This window comes from Heteronotia binoei, chromosome 7, assembly GCF_032191835.1.
Source record: "Heteronotia binoei isolate CCM8104 ecotype False Entrance Well chromosome 7, APGP_CSIRO_Hbin_v1, whole genome shotgun sequence".
Taxonomy (NCBI): Eukaryota; Metazoa; Chordata; class Lepidosauria; order Squamata; family Gekkonidae; genus Heteronotia; species Heteronotia binoei.
In genome coordinates, this window is record NC_083229.1 from 71,349,931 (window position 1) to 71,365,207 (window position 15,277).

The 15,277-nt window shown below is 42.3% G+C and overlaps 1 protein-coding gene across 1 annotated transcript in view; it reads left to right on the top strand.

Annotated features, from left to right (window-relative positions):
* The window catches only part of PRKDC (protein kinase, DNA-activated, catalytic subunit), a 134,327-nt gene that overhangs the window by 87,141 nt on the left and 31,909 nt on the right, over window positions 1-15,277 (top strand). The window contains exons 66-72 of the mRNA XM_060243827.1: window positions 215-439; window positions 1,779-1,887; window positions 2,356-2,467; window positions 4,270-4,459; window positions 10,505-10,679; window positions 10,824-11,014; window positions 13,715-13,895. Of these exons, the coding sequence (XP_060099810.1) occupies window positions 215-439; window positions 1,779-1,887; window positions 2,356-2,467; window positions 4,270-4,459; window positions 10,505-10,679; window positions 10,824-11,014; window positions 13,715-13,895 (1,183 nt within the window). The remainder of the gene's footprint in view (window positions 1-214; window positions 440-1,778; window positions 1,888-2,355; window positions 2,468-4,269; window positions 4,460-10,504; window positions 10,680-10,823; window positions 11,015-13,714; window positions 13,896-15,277) is intronic.

Sequence of the window (15,277 nt, forward strand, 5' to 3'; positions counted from 1 at the left end):
CCCCCTGGGCTTTCATATCTGTACATAGTATTAGTCTCTGGCTAAAACTAAAATCAACTAAATTTGAACTGCATATTGTCTGAATATATTTCTAAACATCAGTCTCCTAGATCATAGTAACAGGTTGTATCTGATTTCCAAACGGTTGTAAGTCAAAAGCAGCATAATGTGCCAAAAGCAATATTCACTTTAACCCTTCTGTCCTCACTTGTAGGAAACATATCTATCATATATAATTCGCAGCAAGCTAAAACTGCTTCTTCATGGTGGTGATGATCAGTCCTTGTTGACATTTATTGATGAAGCTATGAAGACAGAACAGAAGAAAGCTCTAATAGAAATGTACTACAGTCAAGAGCTGAGTCTTCTCTACATTTTGCAGGATGATTTTGATAGAGCCAAATACTATATTAGTAATGCCATGCAGGTGTTTTTGCAGGTAATATTCAAGTACATCTGATGCACTTTTCTAAAATCTGTTCAGCTATTGCAGGTTGATATCAGTTAGATTTGTTTGCATTAGCCATCTTGAGGAATCCCTTTAATATTTTTTTAACATCAAATGACTTTTTTTTAGGGATTTTAGAGACACGATTGATTGTGATGGAAACAATTGGGTTCAGTCAAAGGGGTCCAAATAAGTAAAACTATGTTCAGTAGAAGCAAAGTCTTTATTCAGTTGACCATGGTATCCCTTACAGAAGTTCAAGACACTGAGAGCTGTAAAGACATTAGGGTCTTGCAGAACTGTTCCACCAATTACATTGACAACTTAATACTGCACCAAATCTAAACCAATTGAAAAGCAATCTATGTTGCCTTCTTAACATACTTTTAAGTATACTACCTTATCTGTTGGTATGCTACAAGTGCATCACAATCTGCAGACTACTGTAATTTAAGAAAACAGAATCTGTGTTAAAGGATAGAACAAAATAGGAGTCAATAGCAGCTTTAAGACCAACTTAGTTTTATTCAGAAAGTAAGCTTTCGTGTGCTCTAAGCACACTTCATCAGACGAGAAATTCCTCGTCTGATGAAGTGTGCTTAGAGCACACGGAAGGTTACGTTCTGAATAAAACTAAGTTGGTCTTAAAGCTGCTATTGACTCCTGTTGTCTACTGCTTCAGACCAACACGGCTGCCTACTTGTGTTAAAGGATAGTTTTCCTTATGAGATGAGGAAGGAAGGTTTTTGGAGACTTCATTTGAAAACAGCTGTGCTGGCTCAACACTTGAGTCAAATTGTCCCTTCAGCTCTTTACTTGGCCTTCACAGACATGGCTACACTATGGCTCATCCAGTCCCCTTGAGTCACTGGCTTTTTATATTTACAATGGAACTGTCATAGTTCTCATCATTGTCCTCCTGATTGGCTGAGGGTTCCTTATAGAAACTGCCTTACACTATAGAGTTTGCATGACTTTGCAAGCTCATGTCTCAAGATCATAGCCTTAAACATCTTTTCCCCCAGCTCTCTCTTTAAAAAAAAAATCCAATCTGGATCGAGTTCTGAGGAACTCAAAAGTTTGTGCACTGGTCTGTGTCATTTTGCTTGGTTTTAATAAAAAGCATTACATGATTTTTTTCCCCCTTAAATAATTATACTGTAGTGAATTTGGTGCAGTCTCAACTTCCATGGGCATAAAAAGGTTAATTAGCTTGCAGTTTAAAATTCTGACTCTTTGAGGTTATTTGGGCAAAGTGTGATGATGGGAAAATCATAACACATAGAAGAATCCATTGGCTAGCAGTTCAAAATGAATTGTTTTTATACAGAACTATTCCAGTATTGATTCAGTATTACACCAGAGTCGACTTACCAAGCTGCAGTCAATTCAGACTTTAACTGAGATACAGGATTTTGTCAACTTTATAAGCAGATCAGGTAAGCTTATCTTTCTTTTTTTGATGAGATACTCTCATATATGATTAGCAGATATATCATTACCATTGACTCTTAAGCTTATAACAAATCCAGGTCCGATGTAATCTTGGTAGTATTTCCTAAAGCGGAATAGTATCTCAGCTAAAACAGTTGGGTGCCATCTTTTCTTGGTGGATGCTGTTCCTCCTATCAGCTTTTTTGATCAGTTGCTTTTGATTCAGAGAGCTATGGTAATAGAAGATAAGAATGCTTTTTGTCCTAAGCAATAGCTACCCTATACTGCATCTGAAGCTGTTTTTTGTCAAAGAGGAAACAGACAACAATGGATTCAGTGAGCAGTAAAACTGATTTTAAAAACACCAATTATTTAAGTAAACTTCAACTGCGTTAGTCTCTCAGGATTTAAACTTCTTGTCCTGCATTGTCTGGCAGTAGACTTGATTTTTATTTTATTTTTTTTAAACAAAGGTAATATAACTTCTCAGGCATCCCTGAAAAGACTTATAAGTATTTGGATGAGCAGATATCCAGATTTCAAAATGGATCCTATGCACGTTTGGGATGATATCGTTACAAACAGGTAAGTAACTGTTACTCAGTTAAGAGTTTGTATGTTCCTAGAGAAATAAATAGTTTTACTCAGGGGTATTGGGCGGGGGGAGTTATTTTTAAAGTATATTGAACTTGAAAAATATTGGTATTTTCCAATATTCCAGAATCCCAATACTGGTATGGTATTTGTATTCGTGGGTTTTCCGAAATCCCCCCCTTTTGCTCCATTACATCCTATGGGGACCATTATAGTCCATGCGAATCAATCTGGAGGAATCCAGGACTCTGGGAAGAAAGCTGGTTTTTGAGGTAGAGGCACCAGATTTGCAGCATAGGTGCTGGGGCCTCTCCTCAACCCCCTCCCCCCATTCCAGGCTTCAAAAAGATTGGACCAGGGGGTCCAGTACTATAAGCCCCCAAAGAAGGTGCCCCAAAGGAGGTGAAACCAGTGGAGGAGGGGGGAAGGCGTTAAAAGGGATCATGGTCTCTTTAAGTGCCTTTTCCAAGCCTTGAGTAAACTTTTGAGTGAACTCTGAAGGTGTTTAAATGTCTCACAGTCAGGAAAGCTATCATTAAATCTATGAGGACATCAGCATGTTGAATGAGCAGGATCAAGAAGGCCATAACAGGGAAAGTGGCTTCTTAGTGTTAGTGTTTGTCAAATGAGGAGCAGAAGAAGGCGCTTGAGCCCTGCCCTCCCTGCCCCCCCCCCAAAAAAGCAAGCAAACTTGACAATAAGGAAAGTGAAAAAAAGAGTGTAGGTGTTTGCGAGGCAAAGCTCCCCGATCTCTTCTCAAGGGTTAATATGAATAGTAACAGGCCTAATTCATTCTGCAGGTGTTACTAATTGGTCTTTAGGCCTGTACAGTTTTTATCATCTTTAAGGCCAAAGATTAAGGTGGTGTGATTAGCTTTTCATGAGAACCTGCTGCCCTTATGTTGGGAGGAAGAGGGCTAGGGTTGAGGTTGATGAGGTAATCTTCTAGAGGCTTCTTCAGAAAGCGTATCCTTATTGGGTATCACCCTCACCTGATGTTGCTAGGCCAAAAACTATAATTCAGCTAAGACCCAAAGGAAAAAAGGACTAGCTTGAGATCCTGATGGACTGAAGGCCTAAACTATGTTCTGCTGAATTGCAATTGGGAGCAGCATAGGGAATTTCTGAGCTGTGGCCTGTGACTTTGGAACTTGAGATTTTTGCCATCTAACACACACTTTGAACATGTTTGACCTAGTTTAGATATTGTCAAAGGCTACAGAATTTGAAACATTTTTAGATTAAGAAACATGACCCCCTGACTTAGATAGCCCAGGCAAGCCCGATCTCTTCAGATCTCAGAAGCTAAGCAGAGCTGACCCTGGCAAGTGGGAGACCTCCAAAGAATACCAGGGCTAGGACACAGGGGCAGGCAATAAGCAAGCCAACTCTCTGAAACATCCAAGTCCCACTAGGGGTCATCAGAAGTCAACCATGACTTCCAGGCACACATGCACACACACAAATGCTCGCCCCTCCCAAAAAAAAGTGACAGAAGTGGGGCACAGGATAGAGGTTTATAAAAGTACACTTCTGAATATCAGTTGAAAGGTGGACAGCAGTGTGGGGGAGTTTGTCCTCTGTTCCTTTATTGTAGACTTGCTGACATCATCTTGTTGGCCACTATGAGAAGCAGGACATTTGATGATAGACCTTTGGTCTGATCTTTTTATGTTCTTGCCATATTCCCCTCTAGCTTTCCCAACAGAAGAGGGTGGTAAGGAGTGAAATTATCTCTTTAGCCCCAGTTACACTTTGGTAAGCATTGTGTTTGTGTTCTTATTTTTGTGCAGATGTTTCTTTCTTAACAAAATTCAGGAGCGACTTCCTAATACCTACTTGGAAGACAGTATGGAAGTAGATGGAGGAGGAGATACTAATTACAATATAGAAGTGGACAACGAGAAGGAAGACATACATTCCATGATTAGAAACTGCAAATTTACCATGAAAATGAAGATGATAGAAAGTGCCAGGAAGCAGGTGACTGTCCTAATTTTAATAGTTTTTAATCTGTTGCAAAAATAATAGAAAGTAGATTTTCATAAGATCATCAGAAAAAATATATGACTAATAATTTCCTCTTTGTATATTTTAAATGTTTTGAGATCCATTCTTACCATAATAGCTTTCAAATTTAGAATGCTAGACAGGCATTTTTAAAGAGTAATGTTTTAATCATACATTAATCTGTACTCCAACAATAATCTTTGAAAACTTTCTTTGCATTTTTTTACTTGGTGTGGATTTTTTTTAGCAGCTGAGAGGTATCTTTACCAAGGAACTGTGCATATGCTTGCTGCTTAGTAAGACATCGGGCTGGAGTCAGATGCCTGATCTGTGACAGCTCCTGACACTTCCCTTATCTGGTTTATACTGGTTCTGTCCAGGGTAATTGTGTCTATGCAAGATGACTCAGCACTGAGTGCTGATTGGTGCTTCTGTATTGCTGAATGTATATAACTGTGAATAGACTGTACAGTTCATCTCTGCTCTCAATTGTGTTGTCTGGTGAAGCACTTTGTCAGTGTGTACCAGCATAACTGTATATTTGTAAATAAATGTAAATAGTTAGCACAAGTCAGTGTGCAACAGTTGCTGTCTTTTATTAAGCCTCACAACTCCAGAGCACACCAGCAAATACAACAACAGGGTTATGGGCCCAGCACGCTTCCGCTGCACTGTGCTCTGGAGGTTCTGACTGAGGCTGGACTGCTGTGGTGACCTGTGGCTGAGTGGATGTCTGTAGCTGCCACTTCTGGAGACGAGTTGGAAGACGTGCTCAGCCAGGCTTCTGATAACAGCTCGGAGGACAGGAGCGAGTCTGAGGACCAGCTGCTGGAAGGAGACGACAGTATGGCCCAGACTGCTCTGCTGGTGGAGAAGTTCATCTCTGCTAATTATAATGTGTGGGCTCTTCGAATGGAACATTATTTTAAGTGTGAAGGTCTGTGGCTGTATGTCGAAGCTCCCCCAGACCCGCCAGCTGCTGGAGATGACGTCAAGGATGAAAAAGCCTTAGCAACCATCATTTTGAGTGTGGCAGACGATCAGCTTGTGCACGTGTCCAGTAAGACTAAGGCTAAGGAAGCATGGGACAGTCTGAAGGCAGTATACATGCAGAGCACAGCCAGGTCTCTGATAGCAATTACCCGTCACTTGTACCGGACAGTAATGAGACTGGGATAGTCTGTGAGGGCTCATCTAAACACTTTGGCTGAGTGCTTTCAGCAACTGGAACAGCGTGGGAAAACCGTACCGGATGAGGATAAGATGTTTATTATTCTCAGTTCCCTGTTGGTGGATTTTAACATGCTGATAACTTCGCTTGAGTTTACTGAAGCAAACAGATTGTCTTTGGCTTATGTCACTGGACGGCTGCTGGAAGAAGAAAGCAGGCAGAGAGGGTCAAGTTTCTCGGAGACCTGGCAGCGTTCCAGAGTGGGAGAGGTGATTAAAGCCAGCTGCAAGACCGTCCGAGCAGAGAGCACAAAGCAACATGGAGAGGCGTCTCAAGTTGCCCTGAAAGTACGCAGATGTTTCTGCTGTGGATCTACAAAGCATCTGAAATGATCGTGCCCGGAGTGGAAGAAGAGAGGCAGACCTGGGGGGTCGCCTCACAACTCTTCACACAGCCAGAAGGCCACATTGGTGGTCACTGACGTGGCTGCTGCACATGGGGTGTGGATTTTAGATTCAGGAGCATCTCAGAACTTTTGCTGAGACGAATGCCTGCTACATAACACACAGTCCTCAACGCTGCAGCATGTGAGTCTAGCTGATGGCAGGAACTCTGAGGTACGGTGTCAGGGAAGTGTCACATTCCCAGCCTTTCAACACACATTCATGAAAGTGTTGTGTGTCCCTGCACTTGAGAACAATTTACTAAACGTGCTTGCGTTGGACAAAGCTGGATTTACTGTCAATTTTGCCAGCAACTCTTGCAAAATAACGAAAGGTGGCAGAGTGTTCGCTGTGAGAAGGTTGCAAAACAGTGTCTATGTGATAGAAAATTTATCTGTGGGAGCACAGGTGGTAACTAACACTAAACCTCATGGTAATTGTGTTCATTTGCTCCACCGAAGACTGGGGCATGCTAGTTTTAACACTATCAGCAAAACACTTGCTACAGTGGGGCATGAGGGAGTGAATGAGTACAAGATGTTTCTTGATTGTGAAGTGTACAAACGCACAAAATCAAAAGCATTCCCAGTTGCCAGGAAAAGTGAAAGAGTGTCTGCAAAACTGTTGGCTTTGGTGCATGCAGATGTAATAGGACCTCACCCCAAAAGCCACTCTAATAAGAGGTTTGCACTAATCCTAGTTGATGATTTTTCTAGATTCTCATGGGTGTATGTGCTCAAAAAGAAGTCTGATGTGTTCACAACGATAAAATATTGGGCCCGTAAGGTACAGAAACAACTGGGTGAATTGTGTGCTTTGCAAACTGACATGTGGGCGAATTTATGTCCTCTGAGTTTAGCAGATGGTTGCAAGCACAAGGTATAACTCACAGTGTGGCAAATGCGTTGATGCCACAGGAAAACGGTGTGGCTAAGAGAAAGGGGGAGGGGAGTTGCAAGATATGATGCAGTCTATGACTACTGATGCTGGTTTATGTACTGGGCTGAAGCATTAAAGGCTGCGTGCTTAGATTAGTGAGCGTGGAGGATACTGCAGGAGTTGTATGTCGTGTGGGTGTGTGGTGGATATCTCTTGCTGAATGTTGAATGGTCTATGATTAAGAACAAAATGAAGGAACAGGGTGTGACTTGAGTGACATGAGTGATTTGGGTGGCTGTATGATGTATGGGTATGTGATGTGAGCTCCGTCAGAATGATGTAATGAATTTTTATTATCTTTTTTAGAGCGGAAGAGTAATGGATCTTGAAGATGTTGGAATGTTAAAGTGTGGATGTATGGTGGTCAGTATGAGTGAAAGGTTGAAGCTGGAAATTATTTGAAAGGGTTTTTATATTGGCAGAATGAACTGGGGGAGGGGGGTGGGGGGTTGATTAAGGTCTTACAGGGTATGAAATAGTTTGAACTTAACTAGCATAAAGCAAGTGATTTTATAAGTTTTGATGAAATCTATTAAGCATGCATGAGACTATTATATTTGTTTAGTCTGCTTAATGACTGGATCTATACAATGTTATAAAATTGCGTCTTGTTCTAACATTTATTTAGATATATATGCATAAGTCAGGGATATTTCTGGATGTGTGATATGTGATTTGAGAGGAACTAGGGATTAAAATGACAGTTATATTACTACAGTTACTTTTATCAAAATAATACCTCCACTCTATGTATTTGACATTAGGTTATGGATTATTTCTTTTCTTTTTTGGATCATAAGGAGTTATTGGGAAAACTGAATTTGTGTCTATATAAAGTTGGTGCAGCATCCAATTCGGCTGTTTCGGACTTGGTCTAACTTGAGCATGAGTTTGGTTGTTCTTTTCTCCTGTTATAGGGGGGCTGTGAGGGAGTTGTTACAATAACTATGTGTAACTAAAAGCCTGGGTACAATAGCGCCCCCTGAGCACTCAATTAGTTTCACTTTAAGGGAGTACGCAGGGTATTGCTCCCTTGTTCTCCTTGTGATAGGGGGTTGGTGAAACTGAGCCCCGAGGGTGGAGAGTCTGGGTTTGATTTAACCTTTTGGTTGCAGGGTTAAAAGGTTTCTACTTCCTGTTAGTCTATCAGCACTGTTGACTAGTGCTGGTGTTTGTTAGGGGCAGTTGTGCTTCTGTTAAACCAGCTGTTCTTTATTATATTGTTGGACCTGTTGCCCTTGGTTTATTGTTTGTTCTAATATGTCCAGCCGTATCAAAGTCGCTTCGTGGAATTGTAGAGGTTTCAAAAACTCTATAAAACGTAAACGCATCACCAACTACCTGGAAAAGAAAAAACTTAATATTGTATGCTTGCAGGAAACGCATGTATAGGAGAAGACTGTTAATTGCTTTAAATCGCGTTGGTTCCTTCAATCATATCAAGCTCCTAGCACGTCCAAAGCAAGGGGGTGGCCATTCTAATATCGAAACACACTCCTTTTGTATGTCACCAGACCAAGATGGATCCAATGGGCAGATTTAATGGCTGGAGCTTCCTTCTTGGTGTAGGTTGGGAGGCTGAGATTGAAATGAGATTCAAATCTGTTCTGACTCTATGGATTTTGTTTCAAGCACATTCTGAGCTTTAAATTACTGGTGGAGCATCAGATCAAATTCAGGGTGCTGGTACTAACTTTTAAGGCCATTCATAGTAAGGGACCCACATAATTTCGGGACCTCCTTTCCCAATATGCCCCCAATAGAATATTAAGATCTGGTCGTCCTTGGCCTGAGAGAGATCTGGCCATCCTTGACCAAAAGGCCCTGGTCTCTGCCTGGCAGAACTCTGCCAGAAGACATCCCTGCCCTGCAGGATTTGTTACCTTTCCACAGGGCCTATGAGGCAGGCCTTTGATTGAGGACAGCAACGGGAAAATAACTATCTGGTGCTCTCAGGTTCCCCAGCCCCCCTTGCCTAACTTCAGAAGTTGGGACATTTCATTTATCGCCATCTGAACTGCTTTAATTAGAATTTGGTATTTTAGTGCTGTTTTATATTGACTCAGACTGTATATTGTTTTAGTGTTTTATCGTTATGTAAGCTGTCCTGAATCCTGCATGCAGGGAAGGGTAGCCTAAAAGCCCAAATAATAAGTAAATAAATAAAATTAGTAGTAGTTCAAACAACTTAACAGCCAGTGTGGTGCAATGGTTAGAGTGCTGGACCAGGATCTAGGATTTCAATTTCAATCCTCACTCTGCCACTAAAGCTCGCTGCATGATCTTGGACCAGACACACACTCTCAGTTTAACCTACCTCGCAAGCTTGTTTTGAGGATGAAATGAAGAGAGAAGAATGATATATTGCTGCTTTTATCTCCATTTGGGCAACAAGCAAGGGATACATGAAGTAAATAAAGTAAAATAACAATTATGATGATCAGGGGTGGAATTCTGGCAGGAACTCCTTTGCATATTAGGCCACACCCCACTGATGTAGCAATTCTTCAAGAGCTTACAGGGCTCTTCTTACAGGGCCTACTGTAAGCTCCAGGAGAATTGGCTATATCAGGGGTGTGTGGCTTAATATGCAAAGGAGCTCCTGCTAGAATTCCACTCCTGGTGACAGTAATGCCTGCATCCTGTACATAGTTTAGGCATTATTGTACTGAATCAGACAACATTGTTGGTAAATGTTTGATTGAATGAATAATTACAGAGCTAAATATGGTAAAATAACTACCAAAATCTTTGGCCAGCATGTCTTCCTGCTATGAGAATAAAAGTAATTGTGGCTTGTCAGCAAGTAGCTATTCTTCGAACCATATTTTTTTATATTTGAGTTTGATCCAACCAACTTTTCTGCTGGAGAAAAAGGAAGAAAGGATCATGTTTGATTGCCCCAAACAGCTATGCTGGGATCATGGGACTGGTGTGTGCAAATGCCATGTGAGATGGGAGCTGAAATAAGGAACTGATTTCTGTGATAATGGGTGGAATCAATCCAGTACTTCGCTCCTTAACTTGTGTTTACAGAGTACAAATGTTTACAAAGAGCCAGTTTGGTGTAGTGGTTAAGTGTGCGGACTCTTATCTGGGAGAACCGGGTTTGATTCCCAACTCCTCCACTTGCACCTGCTGGAATGGCCTTGGGTCAGCCATAGCTCTGGCAGAGGTTGTCCTTGAAAGGGCAGCTGCTGTGAGAGCCCTCTCCAGCCCCACCCACCTCACAGGGTGTCTGTTGTGGGGGAGGAAGGTAAAGGAGATTGTGAGCCGCTCTGAGACTCTTCGGAGTGGAGGGCGGGATATAAATCCAATATCATCATCATCATCATCATCATCATCAAATTACAGGAATCCTACTACTTTTCATTATCTTCTTATCTCAAGGGACCATATTTGTCCCCATGTCATGGTTTTTGTTAATAGCGCTATTGAGCTTTTTCACTTGTTTATTTGATGCAGAATACCTTTTCAGTAGCCATTAAACTTCTTAAGGACCTGCACAGAGATTCTAAGACCAGAGAAGACTGGCTGGTGAAATGGAACCACAGCTATTGCCGCTTCAGTCACAGTCGCAGTCGGAACCAGAGTAGTCCTGAAAAAATACTTACAGTACTCAAAACAGTTTCATTACTAGGTAATGTGATTTATGTAGGATTTCTCTGATATAATCATGCTCTATTGAAAAGGATTTTAATTTTATGGATATACAATATTTGTGTCAGAATGCCAGTTTTATAATGTAATAATAATACAATATTTTATAATATGTGGTCAGCAGATGAATCCAACTCCGGCACTAGGAGCAAGGACATGCTAGTCTTCCGGAACCAGAATCTTCTCCTGGGCACCACTTTTCACATTATGGCCAATGCCCTTTCCAAGGATCCAAGATGTCTTGAGCAGATTGAGGAAGAAAAAGCAAGAAAAGTCTTAGTGCTTTCAGGAGAAAAGCCTGATGATATTGAAAAGGTGAGAAGTTGTTACCCATGTCTATGGTCATCAGGAAGGCCCCCTCACTCTGTAAACTGTGTACAAGACTGGTGCCAGGCTTTTTGGCACTCTAGGCAAGGTATCCTGGTGCCGGGGGCCACCCTGCGGCTTGCCTGCCCTCCACGCTGGGTCTGAAGGGCCCACCGCTCTTCATGCTGGCACCTGCAAGGAACACGTGGTGCTTGGGCTGGGCCAAGGCACTCGGCTATGGCCAGCCCACTGTGGCAGGGCTCTGGGAGAGCAAGCCACGGCAGTGGTGGGGGCAATGGCTGAGCAGAGAGAGTCAGCAGCAGCAAAGGCTATTCCATTTCTAACCTACTGTATCATCCCCTACATGGCAGCTTTTCTGTCTCTTCCCTTTCCTCAGCCCCATGCCTTGCTCACTCTCCATCGAGGACCATCACCAAAAACACTCAATACTCCCTTAGGCATGCATTTGACACAATCCTTACACCATCCCTACCAGGCAGACCCCACTATCTGTCACCCACCACAGATCCTGCTCCCCCACCCCAAACTCTGCCTGCCCCTCTTCTCACTGGCACGAACCACAGGCATCTTTACCTCCTGCCACCTGCTTCAGTTTCCTCAAGAGCCAGGTAGGGGAGGGGGAAGGTGGCACTCCAGTATGTCTTCCACCCTCCAGCATGCATGTCGCCTGCCCTCTGCCTGCTTCCCTCCACCTCCCAGCATGTCACAGCCATGCCGCGGCTCCACATCACTGCCACTGGCTGCTTCTCCCTTCCTCTGCCATAATGGTGAGGAGAAAGACTTGCCCTCTTGCAGGCTTTCTTCAGCCTGGGCTGGCACATGACGCAGATAAGCGAACTGGGTCAGGCAGTGCATCTCACTTCGACCTCAGGGAAACAGTGGTGTTGCTGCTCTCTGGCTACAGGAGCAGCCACCACTGCCACATGAGTGGCCTCATCGCCACCCAGCCGACATGCCCACTGGAGGCTGAGGAATGGATGAGCCACCCTGGATTGGCCCACTCCACCCCTGTGAAGGCAACTCCAGTCTCTTCTTTCACCCCCACCCCCCATTTTGCCACCTCAACCCTGTCAGGCAGCGCTTGACCAAGGGAGGGCAAGGTGTACTTCTCACCTTTCCTGAAGGCTGCATCCGGCCTTTCCTGAGGCACTGTTGGGTTGGCTCCTTTGCGTGGGGAGGGGGTGCCTTCTTCCCCTGTGGCCAGATGGCACACCAAGTGGCAGCCTGCCTGACTGACTCCCTAGTGCCAGCCCTGACTGTGTAAATCAGAATTGGTCAAGTGGGCCTTTTTGTAAAGGGCTATGGGAAACAATCTTTTTGGCTCACTATAATTTAAAAGTCAAGGAATAAAGGCTAGAAGGAAAAAGCAAGATGATAGTAATGAAACACTTCATCAGTGAGTTGAGAGGCTTCATTGAACTTTGTCACAGGCAAGGCCAAGACTGCAAGGTTTTCTTCAGAAAGTATTGATGCCAAGAGACAGGCCAGTTGGCGAATTCCACCTTGGAAAGGTTACTTTTTTATCATCATTTAAACAAATCTAGGAGTTAGCACAGAAAATGCCATCTAGGAGTTAGCACAGAAAAAGGATTTTGTTGTGAATTCTTGTTGTTTATTTATTTATTTGGAACTATTTATATGCTGCCTGTCCCTAGACATGCTAGAGGTCCCACAAAATAAAGCAATGCAGTAAAATAATAAAAAGTAAAAATTATAAAAAGCCATAAAACAAGCCAAGGCTTAACATAAAACAGAAGAGCACAACATAAAATAAGATATTAGCCCTGACCTGGATAGCTTAGGTTAAACTGATCTTTTAAGATCTTGGAAGCCCTGGCTAGTATTTGGATGAGAGACCTCCTAGGAATACCAAGGTCATGGCTGGCAGTGGCAAACTACCTCTGAATGTCCCTTGCCTTGAAAACCCTATAGGGTCATCATAAGTAATCAGCTGTGACTTGGCAGCACACACTCAAAAGAATATTAATAAAAATCCTCAGGCTAGAAGCAGGCCATTAAAACATTTTAAAAAGATGAAAATCCTTAGTTAAAAACCTAAAAAAGGAACTTTTTGACCTGGTGCCTAAAAGAAGTAGATTAGAGTTAGGCATGCTTCAAGGGAAAGGGCATTCCAGAAGCAAGATGCCACCACTAAAAAAGCCCTATTTCTAGTTGCCACACACCTCACCTCCAAAAGTGGGATTGTAACTGGCAGGCTGTATCCAAGCAGTGGTTCCCTTGTCTCAAGCCATTTAGAGCCCTGAAGGTAAGAACCGGCACTTTGAATTGTGCCCAGAAACAGATAGAAAGCCATGTAGAACTTTCAGCACAGGGGTGTTGTGGTCCCTGTATCTAATGCCTGACAAAGCCTGACTGCACATTTTGACGTTTCTGGTCAGTTTTCAAGGACAGCCTCATGGCTTCTGGATTGCATTCTTCTTACCACTAAATTTGATCCCTGACTAGGCGGAACCAGAAAAGGCTCAGAACAGATTACCAACACAAATGTATATCAAATATTTGTTGTTTTTCAGTCGTACAGTCGAGTCCAACTCCAGGCCCCTATGATGAGGAGGACATCTTTTTTGTGTGTTAGTTCTAGAAAGTGTTGTAGATCTTCATAGAAATGGTCCACTTCAGATTCTTCTGCATCACTGTTTTCCTTGGGTATTTTGTCTCACACTGCAGGTTATAGCAGGTTTGAACACAAGGGCTTTCCATTGTTTCAGCAGTGCAGTGAGGAAAGCTGAAGAAGAAGAACAGTCCCTCTCTTTTGACCATATAAACACAAACAGCATCATTGATGCTTATATGATATTGGCTAATTTCTGTGACACTCACCTCCGTAAGAAAGAAGAAGGCTCAGCAGGTGAGTAAAAAAATTAGCTATTCATTCCAGTCGTTAACTGTGCAGAAGATAGATGGGGAAACATGTATATTTTAGGTCAGATTAATACATTAATTTCTTTGTTTGGACATCCCTATGTCAGTTTTACACAGTGAAAATGCTGACACAAGGTGAGAGTTGGTGTAGTCACTTGGTTGAATTTTGGCTTTCAGGATTGCTCTGGCATTGTGAATAGAGTTCTCTCTCTATTCAGAATGCAAGCAAAATACTCTACACAAAACTGACATAGTAAAATCAATGAGTTTTTACCTCATGGAAATCTAAAATGCAATTTAATTTTAAAGGAAAGCTATAGGGCAACATTCAGATGGATTAATTTCAGCCAGTATGTATGTGAAGCAGTCTCTTTGGCATGCTTCCATGTGTACCTTAACTCCCTTTTTTGCTCTCACATGGAAAATCTGGTTAGAAATGAACATCAGTTGTTTGTGGTAAAGAGCTGCAGGAGTATGGGTTAAACTGAAGACAGTTTTTCCTTCTAGAATCAGGATTATGAAGCAGGGTTTAATCCAGGTTTAGAATCCTGGTTTGTCAGGAGGAAACTAACTCTTGTTAGTCTGTGCCATCTGCATTTAGAAGTCATTTCTATCCAGAAGAACAAAGTTCGAGTCCAGTGGCACCTTTAAGACCAACGAAGTTTTTCCAAGGTATGAGCTTTCACGTGCATGTCCACTTCCTCAGATACACTGAAATGGAAGTTAATAGTTCATACATATAGACAGATGGTGAACAGATTAGCATACAAAATGATGATGTCTTAACAGATGCAAAGACCAAACAAGAATAACAAGCTAAGTTTATATAGACACCATTTGTTTGGTGGGGAGGACACATAAATATGTCAAAACAGGAGGCTGAGATGTAAACATATCTTTCTTAATTGTGGAATGCTAAAATGAATAAATTGAGACCCTATTGTTACACTATATTTGTCTTCTCTCAAGCATGGGAGGAACTAACAGGAGGTAGGGTGAATGGTTGTGCAGTGTTATGTCTCCTCTGTCACCAGATCAGAGAAATACATTCCAATTTTCATTGCATTGCAATCACTATTCAATGTACTATTTGAAATATGAAATACACTAAAATAAAGAGGATGTATAGCCCTTTTTGGTGAGAATAAACATGCAGGGACTGAATGAGTTCAGCATATGTAGTGAGCAATGTTCTTTCTAAGCTAGGGATTCTTGTGGGCAAAATTTCTACTGTGTGAGCTCCTAGCACTAAAGTTGTGAGCGAGCCTACATTTGACTGTCATGTAAACCTAGCCTAGAGGAAGCAGCTGTGCATTTAGACTGAAAAGCTGTGAGAAGACCAGTGAAAATCTGCGTATTTGCCCACAT